Source organism: Salvelinus fontinalis, chromosome 26 (genome assembly GCF_029448725.1).
Source record: "Salvelinus fontinalis isolate EN_2023a chromosome 26, ASM2944872v1, whole genome shotgun sequence".
Lineage (NCBI taxonomy): Eukaryota > Metazoa > Chordata > Actinopteri > Salmoniformes > Salmonidae > Salvelinus > Salvelinus fontinalis.
The window spans coordinates 17731250-17748926 of NC_074690.1; the positions used below are offsets into that span (position 1 = coordinate 17731250).

General features: G+C 42.5%; 2 protein-coding genes across 2 annotated transcripts; one reads left to right on the forward strand and one right to left on the reverse strand.

Annotated features, from left to right (window-relative positions):
- The first annotated feature begins 1148 nt into the window (after nucleotides 1-1148).
- Nucleotides 1149-5715, forward strand: LOC129823781 (tRNA-splicing endonuclease subunit Sen15-like). Its single transcript, XM_055882751.1, has 4 exons — nucleotides 1149-1351; nucleotides 1477-1558; nucleotides 4276-4411; nucleotides 4838-5715. Exons 1-4 carry the CDS (start codon nucleotides 1271-1273, stop codon nucleotides 5004-5006), a joined length of 468 nt encoding a protein of 155 aa, XP_055738726.1. The 5' UTR covers nucleotides 1149-1270; the 3' UTR covers nucleotides 5007-5715.
- On the reverse strand, nucleotides 5404-17651 carry LOC129823782 (uncharacterized protein C1orf21 homolog). The gene is made up of 6 exons (XM_055882752.1): nucleotides 17365-17651; nucleotides 15623-15742; nucleotides 12934-13016; nucleotides 8409-8479; nucleotides 8241-8301; nucleotides 5404-7915 (listed from the first exon to the last, which is right to left on the reverse strand). Exons 2-6 carry the CDS (start codon nucleotides 15729-15731, stop codon nucleotides 7877-7879), a joined length of 363 nt encoding a protein of 120 aa, XP_055738727.1. The 5' UTR covers nucleotides 15732-15742; nucleotides 17365-17651; the 3' UTR covers nucleotides 5404-7876.
- Between the last annotated feature and the right edge of the window lie 26 nt (nucleotides 17652-17677).

Genomic DNA, 17677 nt, shown 5'->3' on the forward strand with positions numbered 1-17677 from the left:
ATGAGTGTGCAAGTAGAGATACTGGGGTGCAAAGGAGCAAAATTAATAAAATAAATAACAGTATGGGGATGAGGTAGTTGGATGGGCTATTTACAGATGAGCTATGTACAGGTGCAGTTATCTGTGAGCTGCTCTGACAGCTGGTGCTTAAAGCTAGTGAGGGAGATATGAGTCTCCAGCTTCAGTGATTTTTGCAATTCGTTCCAGTCATTGGCAGCAGAGAACTGTAAGGAAAGGCGGCCGAAGGAGGAATTGGCTTTGGGGGTGACCAGTGAAATATACCTGCTGGAGCGCGTGCTATGGGTGGATGCTGCTATGGTGACCAGTGAGCTGAGATAAGGCGGGGCTTTACCTAGCAAAGACTTATAGATGACCCGGAGCCAGTGGGTTTGGTGACGAATATGAAGCGAGGGCCAGCCAATGAGAGCATACAGGTCGCAGTGTTGGGTAGGATATGGGGCTTTGGTGACAAAACGGATGGCACTGTGATAGACTACATCCAATTTGCTGAGTAGAGTGTTGGAGGCTATTTTGTAAATGACATCGCCGAAGTCGAGGATCGGTAGGATAGTCAGTTTTATGAGGGTATGTTTGGCAGCATGAGTGAAGGATGCTTTGTTCCAAATAATTAAGCTGATTCTAGATTTAATTTTGGATTGGAGATGCTTAATGTGAGTCTGGAAAGAGAGTTTACAGTCTAACCAGACACCTAGGTATTTGTAGTTGTGTAATTACATTAAATGTGTAATTTCTTTGCAAATGTGTTCTGTTTTCACTGAAACCATAAGTACTGACTAACTATTACGTGTAAGCTCACTTACTACAATAAATACATTTGGCACGTAGAATAGCAATGCAGTTTTTCAGTAAGAAGTTACTCTCCCAAGGCATACATTTAACTAAAGAGACTCAGATCTATGAGAAGAAGCACCTGTCTGTCTGGTGCTGTAGACCAGGTTCATGATTAGGTTGTCCACACTAACCGCTTACTGAAGTTGTACACCTAATCAAATATTTGATTTTGTTAGTTTAACTTTAAAAAAAATAAAATAATCATAATTAAAACACATCTCCATATCTACCTAAAGAAAGGGAGTTAGAAGTGCCCCGGAACTTGTAATACCGGAAAAAAAATTCACCCGGACCGTTTATATTGCAGTACTTTAGCGTTCTAAATGGGAGTGAGGCACTTTCACAGAGTTCACACGTTGTCAGCATCACAGTGTATGTGTGGGATTTAAAGTGATTTACAAAATACAGACGAGGAAATATGTCGGAGTTGACGAAGAAAACAGACGAGGATGTAATTGAGAAACCACTTCCCCCTAACTGGATTTTACAGCATCCAATGGTAAGTGCCAAATGCCATCAACAAACATAGCTGACGTTAGGCATGAACAACAACAATAACCGATGCACCAATGTAACTGATGCAGTACTAGCTAACGTTTTAAACTGTTACCCTCATGCTCATAGTACCAGCATCTGATGAACCTAGATGTTGGAGACAGTGCTCAGGTGCATGCAGCTTTCTTGGTGTACCTGGATCTTGCTGAAGGTGAGTTAACCATGAATTGGATCGACAATCAACTCTGTTTTGCATCATCACAAACTAGCTACTTGACCTTTCAGGCGAGTGCTACCCAAGGGGGCTTCCATCCGGCCCAACTTTTGGGTTTTCAGCTGAAGGAATGGAGGACAGCACAATGTGAACTACAATCCCGACGCTCTTTTTAAACTTTTCAAACGCATGTAATACGGTTTTGGAAACATTTCTAACTTTCATACTACCAAGAAATGATCTTTCAAATACAAAAGATCCACTTAATGTACGGAGTTTAGCAAAGTTACAGCCGGCAGTAAGACAGCCTCCAGTCGAGGTATGACACATCCTCTCTCCAAATTAAATCAAATGTATTTATATAGCCCTTCTTACATCAGCTGCTATCTCAAAGTGCTGTACAGAAACCAAGCCTAAAACCCCAAACAGCAAGCAATGCAGGTCTAGAAGCACGCTCACATTTCCATTGGACCATTCCATTCCACATTTCCAGCAAGTGTTAAGCCTCGATCACATCGACCGTGTCATTGCGCGAAATAGTATGCAGCATCATCTGAATGTTTGACTCATACCTTCGATAAATCCAACCTATGCACCACACTGAACGCGCTGCAACTGCCATGCAATTTTGTAAAATTGTATTTAACAAGTCAAATCAGTTAAGAACAAATTCTTATTTACAATGACGGCCTACCTAAAGACAAAAGGTCTCCTGTGGGAATGGGATAAAAAAAAATAAAGGTGTATGTATGTGTGTGTGTATGTATATATATATAGTTGAAGTCGGAAGTTTACATACGCTTTAGCCAAATATATTTAAACTCAGTTTTTCACAATTCCTGACATTTAATCCTAGTAAAAATTCCCTGTCTTAGGTCAGTTAGGATCACCACTTTATTTTAAGAATGTGAAATGTCAGAATAATAGTAGAGAGAGTGATTGATTTATTTCAGCTTTTATTTCTTCCATCACATTCCCAGTGGGTCAGAAGTTTACATACACTCAATTAGTATTTGGTAGCATTGCCTTTAAATTGTTTAACTTGGGTCAAACGTTTCGGGTAGCCTTCCACAAGCTTCCCACAATAAGTTGGGTGAATTTTGGGCCGTTCCTCCTGACAGACCTGGTGTAACGGAGTCAGGTTTGTAGGCCTCCTTGCTCACACACGCTTTTTCAGTTCTGCCCACAAATTTTCTATATAATTGAGGTCAGGGCTTTGTGATGGCCACTCCAATACCTTGACTTTGTTGTCCTTTAGCCATTTTGCCACAACTTTGGAAGTATGCTTGGGGTCATTGTCCAATTGGAAGACCCATTTGCGACCAAGCTTTAACTTCCTGACTGATGTCTTGAGATGTTGCTTCAATATATCCACATAATATTCCTTCCTCATGGTGCTGTCTATTTTGTGAAGTGCATCAGTCCCTCCTGCAGCAAAGCACCCCCACAACATGATGCTGCCACCACTGTGCTTCACGTTTGGGATGGTGTTCTTCGGCTTGCAAGCCTCCCCCTTTTTCCTCCAAACATAACAATGGTCATTATGGCCAAACGGTTTGTTTCATCAGACCAGAGGACATTTCTCCAAAAAGTATGATCTGTGTCCCCATGTGCAGTTACAAACCGTAGTCTGTTTTTTTTATGGTGGTTTTGGAGCAGTGGCTTCTTTCTTGCTGAGCGGCCTTTCAGATTATGCCGATATAGGACTCGTTTTACTGTGGATATAGATACTTTTGTACCCGTTTCCTCCAGCATCTTCACAAGGTCCTTTTGCTGTTGTTCTGGGATTGATTTGCACTTTTTGCACCAGAACGCGTCTCCTTCCTGAGCGGTATGACGGCTGTGTGGTCCCATGGTGTTTATACTTGTGTACTATTGTTTGTACAGATGAATGTGGTACCTTCAGGCATTTGGAAATTGTTCTTGATTTTTACTTTTGATTTACCCATGATGTCGAGCAAAGTGGCACTGAGTTTGAAGGTAGGCCTTGAAATACATCCACAGGTACACCTCCAGTTGACTCAAATTATGTCAATTAGCCTATCAGAAGCTTCTAAAGCCATGACATTTTCTGGAATTTTCCAAGCTGTTTTAAGGCACAGTCAACTTAGTGTATGTAAACTTCTGACCCACTGGAATTGAGATACAGTGAGTTAAAAGTTAAATAATCTGTCTGTAAACAATTGTTGGAAAAATGACTTGTCATGCACAAAGTAGATGTCCTAACCGACTTGGCAAAATTATAGTTTAACAAGAAATTTGTGGAATGGTTGAAAAATGAATTTTAATGACTCCAACACACACATCTGTAGCACTAGCCCTTGCATGTCCCCTTTTGCCTTGTGAGGGAAATGCCCCGACGCTGCCCAAATGCTCTGTCTAAACGCAAATATATATATATATATATATATATATATATGAAAGTTAAGTTCCAAAACCATGTTGCGGGTGAGGCATATTTGCGTTTAGACAGAGCATTTGGGCAGCGTCGGGGAATTTCCCTAACAAGGCAAAAGAGGACATGCAAGGGCTAGTTCTACAGATGATATCAGTTGTATAAACCTACCTAGGCTACATAAAATGTAAACTAAGTACTTTGCAATGAAAACCTATTATTAGCCAGGTGTACCTAGTGTATAGCAAGTTACTTATCATGCTCCTGACTGTGCCAACATTAGCTAGCTAGCGAGTCATCTCTGTCCTTTCCATTACAGTGCGTCAATGGAAGGAGGTGAGTGGAGTGGGGTGCTCTGAGCTGCGACTGGTGTTGCTGGAGGGAAGGGAGAAGGAAGGAGAGCCCACTCAGACGGTGCTCCCACTACCTGTACACAGAGGCCTGTGCCATAGAAGGTGAGATAAGACTGGGCCTCTTAATCGAATACCCACTCAGCTATAAGACCTCCAAATGCAGGGAACATAGAAAGGAATTAATTAATGTACAAAAATAAGACTGATGCTATGCTACAGGGTTGCAGTCAATTCCATTTAAATTCTAGTCAGTTCAGGAAGTACCCAACTTTTCAATGAGGAACATTTGGAATTGGAATTTGTTGACTGTCATTGAAATGGAATTGACCCAACGTTAGATTACGCCACAAATCAACATTTTGCAACACTTGCGGAACACCAGCGGATAATGAATGCAGCCGGCCCCAAAGAATGTAGGCAAACTGAAACTGGAGTGTGATTACTGTGTATTTTCTTCAATGTAAGATCATTTCTTTATACATATCTATGATTTGGTCCATCTCTGACCTCTTCTCCTCCCTCTCCTAGTGTGCGGTCAGTGCTTGCCAGAGGCTCGCCCATGCTCCTGTGTGTGGTGGCATCTGACTCCAGCCTTGTCTACCAGAGGATGTGTGATGGCCTGCTGACCCCTGACCCCCCCGTGGGCATCCAGGACCAGGGCCGCCGGCAGCACCGTAAAAGACGCCAGCAACATTGAACCGCAGCAGAACCACAGTGACCGTTAGTAGACCGCTATGGTCTGGTGATGACGTCTGCAGTGACCAGGAGAGGACCACAGACTGAATGGCAGGCTGTTGTGGTCTCGTAATGATGAACCAAAGTGCCAGTGATTTCCTTAAATTTGTCAGGGCGTGCCTAGCTTCATTGCTCCGTTTCTGAACTGTTTTTGGGAACCTGGGCATAGCGACTTTCTTAAGGCTCAACAGCTAGCCGACAAAGTATGACAGACCCTGAGAGACTGCATCAAGAGAAATGACAAATTTACAACAGCCATAACTGCCTTAAAAAGGTGCTACAGTCTCTGTGGGCCAGAGGGTTTGTTTTATAGCTTCTCGGACAATTGACAGACAATCAAACAAGACACTGGATTGCAGTTGGACATAAAATTGCCAGAGGATACATAAGTTGTATTGAATTAAATCTCCATACAGTACATCCATGAAGCAATACATGCTTATGTAGCAGACTGCAGTAGGCTACTTCCATATGACACCACTTAGAACTCGTTCAGATGGTTATAGTTACTGTAACACTGTTTTGTTTTGTGCCGACTCCATACCCATTTACTTTAAATGCATTTGTGATTTTTAAACTGTAGAGGGCATGAAAACTACCATGGATGCCTCAATGATATCATTGCTAGACAGTCATTTGACATTGACAGATAAAGACAACAGTAAACACAATGATGGGTGTGCCTGTGCATTATGAGGTATTAGTAACACCACAAGGACCATGTGAGAAACCATTTTGTTTGACAAATTATATTACAGTGACCTGAAAACACTTTATTTTACTAGAAAAACTCAAATTGAACAAGCAAAAATGAGCATGACAACAAATGCAAAGAGCACTACATAATCTGACTATGCTCCTTATACAGTATAATGTCTTTAGATTGAACACTGATGTGGTCTTATTAACAGGTAAGAACTGATACTGACAGCTGTGTGTACAATTGGTGCAACAGAGCCTAATGAGGAGGTAGGCTCGACTACAAAACAACAATGACTAGAACACTTCAACCCTGAGCATTGACATTAAACAAGAATACCCTACGTAGTAAAGTAAGAAGACATGGGCCGACTATGAATCACATAGTGCATTTGGAAAGTATTCAGACCCCTCCACATTTTGTTACGTTACAGCCTTATTCTAAAAGGGATTAAATAGTCCCCCCCCCCCATTATCAGTCTACCCACAATGACAAAGCAAAAACTGTGTGCTTAGGATTGTTGTCCTGTTGGAAAGTAAACCTTTTCCCCAGTCTGAGGTCTTGAGTGCTCTGGAACAGGTTTTCATCAAGGATCTCTCATCAAGGATCTGTCATGTGACTTTTACTAAGGAGTAGCTTCTGTCTGGCCACACTACCATAAAAGCCTGATTGGTGGAGTGCTGCAGAGATGATTGTCCTTCTGGAAGGTTCTCCCATCTCCACAGAGGAACTCTGGAGCTCTGTCAGAGTGACCATCGGGTTATTGGTCACCTCCCTGACCAAGGCTCTTCTCCCCTGATTGATCAGTTTGCCGGGTGGCCAGCTCTAGTAAGAGTGTTGTTTCTAAACTTCTTCCATTTAAGAATGATGGAGGCCACTGTGTTCTTGGGGACCTTCAATACTGCAGAAATGTTTTGGAATTGACCTCCGGTAGACTTCAATCACGTTGTAGAGACATCTCAAGGATGATAAAAAGAAACAGGATGCACCTGAGCTCAATTTCGAGTCTCATAGCAAATGGTCTGAATACTTATGTAAATAAGGTATTTCTGCGTTTTATTTTGAATACATTTGCAAAAATGTCTAAATCAGTTTTTCGCTTTGTCATTATAGAGTATTGTGTATAGATTGATGAGGAACATTAATCAGTTTTAGAATAAGACTAACGTAATAAAATGTGGACAAAGTGAAGGGGTCTGAATACTTCCCGAATGCACTTTATGAACATACTGTAGAAAAGGAAATTCAAAAAGTATCCTGGAATGCAGGAAGTAAGTAACCCCGGTTTCCCCTCCAGGGGTGTGTTCATTGGGGTGACACGCTCAGAATATTGCAGATAGAAATACGCTACATAGAGCGACACTGATAAGAGAATCAATGATACAATACGATGATGGGAGAATCCCCAGCTCTCTTTAAGTTTCTATCTGCAATGCGGTGAACGTTTCAGCCACCTGGATTGCATTCATTAAGGCACACCGTAGCCAAATGTTTTGCAACGGAAAACGTCAACTAGCGTTTCTTATTGGAAGTTCTTCCCTGTTTCAGTCTGTTTTCTTCCATTTGGTGCCTAATGAATACGACCCAGGAATAATTCCCAGATTCATTTTCCTCTGCCCCCCCCCCAACTACCTCCATTGTTCATCATCCAATCAGATGAGGAATGACAAATGTTCCTTTAAGCCATTACGAATAACCATGATCTCAGTCAATCCATGGGTTCAAAATGACTCGACCTCCGTTGGCTTTTAATGGACCACAGTCACAGAGCCGAGCGGCTGCTGTACTTATTGTCCATGGTTACCATGGCGACAGACTTGGAGAGCCGTTCAGTATAATAGTCCTGGTGCTGAAAGTAGTCCTGGCCATGTCTGGCCATGTCTTGTAACATTGCTCCTTTGGGGGTAAAACATTGTCGCATTGGACTCGTAGATCTGTTACGGGGAGCCAGGGTTGTAGATATAGACACAGGGCCGGGCAAAGGTGCTTGGTTTGGGTCAATGTGTCTCCCCCTCCATCTTCGAAATGGTCTAAAGAGAAGAGGGCCGTTGGGTAAGGGTTATGTGGTACAGGCCTGTCCATGCCATTGGACAAATCCTTCCTCTCAGGTGAGCAGATGATGGACCTCAGTGCTATGTCATATCCTCTTCCTCTGAGCAGTAGTCCTGCCCCTGAAAAAGCAAAACAGAAGAGAGTAGAATGAAGTCCTCCCCAGACACTGATCTAACCACCCCCACACACACACACTGTTTGGTCGTCTTGCCTACCCCTATGAGGTCACTGCTAAAATCCCAGATCTGTTTGGTCGTCTTGCCTACCCCTATGAGATCACTGCTAAAATCCCAGATCTGTTTGGTCGTCTTGCCTACCCCTATGAGATCACTGCTAAAATCCCAGATCTGTTTGGTCGTCTTGCTGACCCCTATGAGGTCATTGCTAAAATCACAGATCTGTTTGGTCGTCTTGCCGACCCCTATGAGGTCATTGAACTCTCACCTTTTCTATCTTCTCATCCAGCATCCTGAAGAACTCTTGCTGGCTCTCTGAAGAATGGATCCTGTGGAGAAAGACACAAGACAGTTCCAATTCAACACTGTTAGTTCAGAGAGGGAAAACCCTGCATTGTGTGACAGAATGACAACAAAAATAGTTGGTTGAGCTCACTGTGTCTTCCCATTGCCATTTGATCCTGTGTCGTCTGTTTGTTGGACCGTGGTGAGCAGGGCAGTATTCTCCTGAAACACACACAGGGCTATCACTGATATTGCTGCTCCTTAAATATTTGTTACTTTTATTTCTTAACTTTCTCTTTAAACTGCATTATTGGTTTAGGGCTTGTAAGTAAGCATTTGACTGTAAGGTCAAATAGCTGTTGTATTCGGAGCATGTGAAAAATACAAATTTGATTGGATTTTAATAGATGAGTTCTGGCCAATATATTAAGTATCCACATTTTGTAATGGAACACATCTCCTTAGAACGTACTCCGCCCTTTATATTTTTTAGCAATGACCTCATAGGGGTTGGCAAGACGACCAAACAGATCTGGGATTTTAGCAATGACCTCATAGGTGTCGGCAAGATGACCAACATTTTTCTACGGCTGGCCATGCTTTCCACCTGGCTATCCCTACCCCGGCCAACAGCTCTGCACCCCACACAGCAACTTGCCCAAGCCTCCCCCACTTCTCCTTCACCCAAATCCAGATCTCTGGTGTTCTGAAAGAGCTGCAAATCTGGACCCCTACAAATCAGCTGGGCTAGACAATCTGGACCCTCTCTTTCTAAAATGATCCACCGCAATTGTTGCAACCCTTATTACTAGCCTGTTCAACCTCTCTTTCGTATCGTCTAAGATCCCTAAAGATTCGAAAGCTGCCGTGGTCATCCCCCTCTTCAAAGGGGGAGACACTCTAGACCCAAACTGTTACAGACCTATATCTATCCTACATTGCCTTTATGAAGTCTTCGAAAGCCAAGTTAAGAAACAGATTACCGACCATTTCGAATCCCACCGTACCTTCTCCGCTATGCAATCTGGTTTCCGAGCTGGTCATGGGTGCACCTCAGCCACGTTCAAGGTCCTAAACAATATCATAACCGCCATCGATAAAAGACAGTACTGTGCAGCCGTCTTCATTGACCTGGCCAAGGCCTTCGACTCTGTCAATCACCGCATCCTTATCGGCAGCCTTGGTTTCTCAAATGACTGCCTCGCCTGGTTCACCAACTACTTCTCAGATAGAGTTCAGTGTGTCAAATCGGAGTGCCTGTTGTCCGTACCTCTGGCAGTCTCTATGGGGGTGCCACAGGGTTCAATTCTTGGGCCGACTCTTTTCTCCGTATATATCAATGATGTCGCTCTTGCTGCTGGTGATTTTCTGATCCACCTCTACGCAGACGACACCATTCTGTAAACTTCTGGCCCTTCTTTGGACACTGTGTTAACTAACCTCCAGACCAGCTTCAATGCCATACAACTCTCCTTCCATGGCCTCCAACTGCTCTTAAATGCGAGTAAAACTAAATGCACGCTCTTCAACCGATCGCCGCCCACACCTGCCCGCCTGTCCAGCATCACTACACTGGACGGTTCTGACTTAGAATATGTGGACAACTACTAATGCCTAGGTGTCTGGTTAGACTGTAAACTCTCCTTCCAGACTCACATTAAGCATCTCCAATCCAAAATTAAATCTAGAGTCAGCTTCCTATTTCGCAACAAAGCATTCTTCACTTATGCTGCCAAACATACCCTCGTAAAACTGACTATCCTACCGATCCTCGACTTCGGCGATGTCATTTACAAAATAGCCTCCAACACTCTACTCAGCAAATTGGATGTAGTCTATCACAGTGCCATCCATTTTGTCACCAAAGCCCCATATCCTACCCAACACTGCGACCTGTATGCTCTCATTGGTTGGCCCTCGCTTCATATTCGTCACCAAACCCACTGGCTCCAGGTCATCTACAAGTCTTTGCTAGGTAAAGCCCCGCCTTATCTCAGCTCACTGGTCACCATAGCAGCACCCACCCGTAGCACGCGCTCCAGCAGGTATATTTCACTGGTCACCCCCAAAGCCAATTCCTCCTTCGGCCGCCTTTCCTTACAGTTCTCTGCTGCCAATGACTGGAACGAATTGCAAAAATCACTGAAGCTGGAGACTCATATCTCCCTCACTAGCTTTAAGCACCAGCTGTCAGAGCAGCTCACAGATAACTGCACCTGTACATAGCTCATCTGTAAATAGCCCATCCAACTACCTCATCCCCATACTGTTATTTATTTAATTAATTTTGCTCCTTTGCACCCCAGTATCTCTACTTGCACACTCATCTTCTGCAAATCTATCACTCCAGTGTTTAATTGCTATATTGTACTTATTTCGCCACTATGGCCTATTTATTGCCTTACCTCCGTTATCCTACCTCATTTGCACACACTGTATATAGACTTTTTCTATTGTATTATTGACTGTATGTTTGTTTATTCCGAGTGTAACTCTGTGTTGTTGTTTGTGTTGCACTGCTTTGCTTTATCTTGGCCATGTCGCAGTTGTGAATGAGAACACGTTCTCAACTAGCCTACCTGGTAAATGAAAGGTGAAATAAAATTTAAAAAAAACATACACTAAGTTGACTATGCCTTTAAACTGCTTGGAAAATTCCAGAAAATGATGTCATGTCTTTAGAAGCTTTTGATAGGCTAATTGACATAATTTGAGTCAATTGGAGGTGTACCTGTGGATGTATTTCAAGGCCTACCTTCAAACTCAATGCCTCTGCTTGACATCATTGGAAAATCAAAAGAAATCAGCCAAGACATCAGAAAAAAAATTGTAGACCTCCACAAGTCTGATTCATCCTTGGGAGCAATTTCCAAACGCCTGAAGGTACCACATTCATCTGTACAATCAATAGGACGCAATTATAAACACCATGGGACCACGCAGCCGTCATACTGCTCAGGAAGGAGACGCGTTCTGTCTCCTAGAGATGAACGTACTTTGGTGCGAAAAGTGCAAATCAATCCCTGAACAACAGCAAAGGAACTTGTGAAGATGCTGGAGGAAACAGGTACAAAAGTATCTATATCCACAGTAAAACGAGTCCTATATCAACATAACCTGAAAGGCCGCTCAGCAAGGAAGAAGCCACTGCTCCAAAACCGCCATAAAAAAGCCAGACTACGGTTTGCAACTGCACATGGGGACAAAGATCGTACTTTTTGGATTAATGTCCTCTGGTCTGATGAAACAAAAATAGAACTGTTTAGCCATAATGACCATCGTTATGTTTGGAGGAAAAAGGGGGAGGCTTGCAAGCCGAAGAACACCATCCCAACCATGAAGCACTGGGGTGGCAGCATCATGTTGTGGGAGTGCTTTGCTGCAGGAGGGACTGGTGCACTTCACAAAATAGATAGCATCATGAAGTAAAATTCTGTGGATATATTGAAGCAACATGTCAAGACATCAGTCAGGAAGTTAAAGCTTGGTTGCAAATGGGTCTTCCAAATGGACATTGAGCCCAAGCATACTTCCAAAGTTGTGGCAAAATGGCTTAAGGACAACAAAGTCAAAGTATTGGAGTGGCCATCACAAAGCCCTGACCTCAATTATATAGAAAATTTGTGGGCAGAACTGAAAAAGTGCATGCGAGCAAGGAGGCCTACAAACCTGACTCAGTTACACCAGCTCTGTCAGGAGGAATGGGCCACAATTTACCCAACTTATTGTGGGAAGCTTGTGGAAGGCTACCCAAAACGTTTTACCCAAGTTAAACACTTTAAAGGCAATGCTACCAAATACTAATTGAGTGTATGTAAACTTCTGACCCACTGGGAATGTGATGAAAGAAATAAAAGCTGAAATAAATAATTCTCCCTACTATTATTCTGATATGTCACATTCTTAAAATAAAGTGGTCATCCTAACTGACCTAAGACAGGGAATTTTTACTAGGATTAAATGTCAGGAATTGTGAAAAACTGAGGTCAAATGTATTTGGCTAAGGTGTATGTAAACTTCTGACTTCAACTGTATATTTCACTGGTCATCGACAAAGCCAACTCCTCCTTTGGCTGCCTTTCCTTCCAGTTCTTTGCTGCCAATGACTGGAACGAATTACAAAAATCACTGAAGCTGGAGACATATCTCCCTCACTAACTTTAAGCATCAGCTGTCAGAGCATCTTACTGATCATTGCACCTGTACACAGCCCATCTGTAAATAGCCCACCCAACTACCACGTCCCCATATTGTTATTTATTTTTTTGCTCCTTTGCACCCCAGTATCTCTACTTGCACATCATCTTCTGCAGATCTATCACTCGTGTTCATGCTAAATTGTAGTTATTTCGCCACTATGGCCTATTTATTGTCTTAATGCCCTAATCTTACTACATTTGAACACACTGAATATAGATTTTTCTATTGTGTTATTGACTGTATGTTTGTTTATCGCATGTGTAACTCTGTTGTTTGTGTCGCAGTGCTTTGCTTTATCTTGGCCAGGTCGCAGTTGTAAATGAGAACTTGTTCTCAACTGGCCTACCTGCTTAAATAAATAAAAAAAATAGGACATTCTTTGTTAAACGATTTGAAAAAGTGTGTGTCAAACTGTATGAAAAATAAATCTATTGATCTATAAATCTAATGAGTAACTTAACATCAGTCTTTCTCACCGTGCTGTCCTGGTCGCAGTTGTTCAGTCTGTCCTCTTCTCTATTTATATACTTCACACTTGCCACGCCTTTCTTGTACTCATCTGTAAGAAAGAGCGGGCGTATGAGGGATTTGGTTAAAAAAAAAAATGCAAGAGTGCATTTATATTTTTTGCCATTGTTAACACTACCAGCAACATCAACTTATTTTTGCTTGTGACAATACATTTTTATTTGATATCTGCATGCTTCAGACTAGAGGATGACTGATTAGAGCATATATTCATGAAAGTCCCCATCAATTATATTGATCAGGAATCGACTGTTCATCCAGATAAGAGGAGAGGAGGAGCTGCAGTAATCAGCAGAACAATCAGTGGCATCCAGGTCAATACTTGACTAAAATAATGACATGCTCAAATTAACTGTTCAAAGAAGATCCTCTTTTCAAAATGGTTGGAAAGCAGGACAGCTCCTGCCCCCCCCCCCCCCCCCCCCCCTCACACACACACACACACACACACACACACACACACACACACACACACACACACACACTAAGCAGAGAGATTAGAGGAAAGGGAAACAGATGCATGATGCACAGCCAATGACCTAATAAAGAGAGAATGACCTGACAACAGACATGCAGCCATAAACAAGCCTCATCAGAACATAATGTCATAACAGTAGCACAAGGTCTTCTTGTTCCTCATTTTACAGGTCAATAGGAACAAGATAAAATGATTGGTATTAATGGAAAATATGGGACCCATATTAGGAACCAAGGATTGGAACCAAGATTATTTTTCTGAACAGAACCACAAAAAAATGTGGTCCTTTCCACTGTTCCAAACGGCAAAATAAAGTTCTGAACTGGTTCGAACCCCCAAAAATTGCAGGTTTATATTGTTCCTTTCAGTTCCTTTTTTAACATGTGAAATCAAGTTAAAAAAACAACAACATTTAGCTCATTAAGCTGCTGCTACTCAGTTTATCTGTATATAATATGCTAATTTACTTATTGTGTTCTTCATATTTCTTCTTTTTTCTCTCTTTTTTTTCTAGCATTACATTGTTATTGATTATTGCATTGTTGGGTTTTGAGTTTGCAAGAAAGGCATTTCACTGTACTTGTGAATGTGACATTAAAACTTTAAACTAAATTACTTCACCAATCAGTGCGAATTGAGCAGGCAAGCTAGTTGTTTACATGCGTGATGGACAGTGTAGCCTTATGGCGCAAGATGCGACTGAAATTTTGCGGGTGAGGAGAGCGAGAGAGGGTTGAGCATCTTGTTATGGCATGCATTATCTCTGAATTAGGTTCGTAGAATTATACCTAGGAGGACCGGCTTCTATGGAGGAACTTTGAATGTCCTTTGAGCTAGCTAGCTAAACACGTCTTACCTTTTTGTAGTTAATAAATCCAGCGTGAAACGTGATAACTAGGCCTATAGTATCCTTAAATAGCATTGAAAAAGTTATTCCATTCTTCTCTAGCTAATAAAGAATCTCTTTCCCTGTCTTCTGAATCACGTTTGTAACGTCAGTACAGTAGCCTATGGTAACGTCAGTGCAGTAGCCTATGGTAACGTCAGTACAGTAGCCTATTGTAACGTCAGTGTGGTAACGTCAGTACAGCCTATTATAACGTCAGTACAGTAGCTTATGGTAACGTCAGTACAGTAGCCTATGGTAACGTCAGTGCAGTAGCCTATGGTAACGTCAGTACAGTAGCCTATTGTAACGTCAGTGTGGTAACGCCAGTACAGCCTATGATAACGTCAGTACAGTAGCCTATGGTAACGTCAGTACAGTAGCCTATGGTAACGTCAGTGCAGTAGCCTATGGTAACGTCAGTACAGTAGTCTATGGTAACTTCAGAACAGTAGCCTATGGTAACGTCAGTGCAGTAGCCTATGGTAACGTCAGTACAGTAGGCTATGGTAACGTCAGTACAGTAGCCTATGATAACGTCAGTGTGGTAACGTCAGTACGGCCTATGATAACGTCAGTACAATAGCCTATGCTTCAGAGGGTGGATGGGCAGGTAGCCTAAACATGCACACACATTGGCAAAGATTTTCAGCTGGCAGGCAGGGAGGCAAACACACAGAGTAAGGGCTTTGCATAAGCGCTTTGTTGCGTTTTTTTTGTGGGACTAGAAAAAAATGCCTGGAATGTAAAATAACGTTATTAACCGGTTCCCATGCTTTTAAAATAACCAGAACAGTATGGATCGGTTCTGTTCCTTGAAAATGTTAATTATTTTCCGGTTTTCTGTTCTGTTCCCAGAACCGGTTCCAAACCCTGTAAGGAACTCCTCCTGGTCTGAATAATTTACTGAAACTGCTGTTTCATTGTAACGACCAAAGTTAACCCTTTTGGGACTGTGTGAATAGCGGTTTTTCATTTGACCCACTAATGGTTAGGTTATGATTGGGGGAGAGGAAGCTGATCCTAGATCTGTACCAAGGGGAAACTTCACCTCAGGATGGTAAAGCACGTTGGCACAGTGTGCTGTCTGTAAATCAGGGGTTTATTCAGTGAGGCGAAATGTTCCTAACATTGCAGACAGAATTGTAACAAATGAAACTAACATACAATTCCATATTCTACTGAGACACACACATTTTTGTTTTACAGCATGTTCCGATATGAATTGGAGTCTCCTGAACGCAACCCAGGTGAATGTGTTTGCAGCACTGACCAGAAAGAACATCCCCATTGCTGTAGGCTTTACTGCGGCCCTCCTCACCACTGGGCACGGCCAACACCTGCTTGGCCGAGGTGCAGCCCATCTCCTCACCCACACACATCACAGGCTGACCTAGAGGAAGGGAGGGAGGTAAAAGGAGACAAAGATATTAATAATTAATTTATTGGACTTACATAGCGCTTTTCTAGACACCCAAAGTGCTTTACCTACTGTAGCAAGGAGGAAGCTCACCTCATCCACCACTAATGTGTAGCACCAACTTGAGTGATGGAGGGCAACCAATTTGCGCCAGGACGCTCATCAAACATCAGCTATCAGTTGGAGAGGTGAGGAGTGATATATGCCCTTTAGAAACGAGGTGGAACGAACTATCTTAATTTATCCACCATCTTTGACAGCACCCTACGCAGGGCTATGTCCCCATCACTGCCCTGGGACATTGGGATTTGATCTTAAGACCAGAGGGAAGACTTTCCCCCTACTGGCCCTCTAACACCACTTCAGCAACACCTGGTCTCCCATCCAGGGACTGACCAGGACCGACCCTGCTTAGCTTCATAGGCAAACAATGAGGTGTAATGGGTTCGCACTCAAAAATATGTCTCAAAAAGATTACTTCATTATTAAATGTTTTTTTACTGTGTCAGGGATAGTGTACACAGACGTTTCGGCTTTACAGCCTTCTTCAGTGTGTAGGACAGAGGCAAGCCAGAAGTGGGATGCAGACCAGGGTGGTATGCTGCTGGAAGCGGAGGAGTGGGGGGTGAAGGGTAGGGGAGGAGTGGTGGTGAAGGATATACATTCCAGATAGAAGTGGCCCATAACCACAGATCTGAACTTAACCATCAGGAGGATGGGAAAATATCTGACCTTGTGTCAGTGACTAGTCAATTTACTTGCCTATTAGCAGGCCACCCAAATTAACATTCCACCATGATTAAGTAATCATGAATATCCAATAATATCCCACTGGCCAAGGCCTTCACTAAGTCTACATGAAAATATGAAGAGGCCTTGCTTTTTAATTGTCCAATCACAACACACGGTTTAGCGATGCGCAGTCGTAAACTCCAATCACAACTGCTGCACCTCACACCATGGGCCATTCAAAGGCGTTCGCGATGCCAATGGTGCCAACGCGCGGGGTAATCTCCTGCGAGACGGATTGGGCCACCAGCAAATGGAGGGACGTGACAATTAGGAATATGCGTTCGTGACCCAATCAAGTTACCAGCGATGTCTTGTACGAATGGTAGACGAGAGAGTATATAAATAATGGCTGGTTGTGTGTGCTATTGAGGCATGTTTGTTGATGGTCAAGAGCAGGGATAAATTTTTTATAACATGAGCCCTCAAATGGAGACGTATTGTTTGTACTGCAAACATGCAATAGGCTATATGGTCATGTACGCCATCATCAGGCTATTTCAATGCATCGAGGATGCGATCAATTGAGCTTTATTTATAGGCAGGCTATAGCAACTATTATTATTTTATTTCATAAGCAAGAGCTGGAAAAACGGGACCAGAATTGAATTTAAATGAAAAACTGAAGAAAGCTGAATATCAGCTTTTGAGTATAATAACAAAAGAAAATCCAATAAGAACACGGTTCCATTGCACAAAGATTCCCTATACAAAGAGCCAGCAAACCTTAACACAAACAAAACGACTGGACAAGACAAAATACAAATATACAATGTTATCGCAAGGACAAACATTAGTAAATTTACCATTTTTTACAGGATCTGTTCATGGTTCTCTGCCTGTATTGGTTCTTAGGCGTTCGACCAGCTTCAAAGGACAGGCACCGGCATCAGGGACATCTGCATCTCTAAATACACCACCAGACATAAGCAATCGAGGTGCTATCCGTCTGGCTCACTGTCTGGTCCGGTCTGGATAATCGAACTTCATGAGACAAAAATATCAACAAAATTACATTACAACATATTGTCGTTTTTTTTGAAACAAATTCAGTTGCGTTTGTTATTGTATAACTGACAAACGATACAGTTATGGCTATTTGTAAGAAAGTTGCAAAAA

Coding starts and splice junctions, on each gene's coding strand:
- LOC129823781 (XM_055882751.1), top strand. CDS start 1,271: ATGTCGGAGTTGACGAAGAAAACAGACGAGGATGTAATTGAGAAACCA. Junction 1,352..1,476: donor GGATTTTACAGCATCCAATG/GTAAGTGCCAAA, acceptor TCATGCTCATAG/TACCAGCATCTGATGAACCT. Junction 1,559..4,275: donor GTACCTGGATCTTGCTGAAG/GTGAGTTAACCA, acceptor TTTCCATTACAG/TGCGTCAATGGAAGGAGGTG.
- LOC129823782 (XM_055882752.1), bottom strand. CDS start 15,731: ATGTGTGTGGGTGAGGAGATGGGCTGCACCTCGGCCAAGCAGGTGTTG. Junction 8,302..8,408: donor AATGGCAATGGGAAGACACA/GTGAGCTCAACC, acceptor CTTTCTCCACAG/GATCCATTCTTCAGAGAGCC. Junction 7,916..8,240: donor TGGATGAGAAGATAGAAAAG/GTGAGAGTTCAA, acceptor TTGCTTTTTCAG/GGGCAGGACTACTGCTCAGA.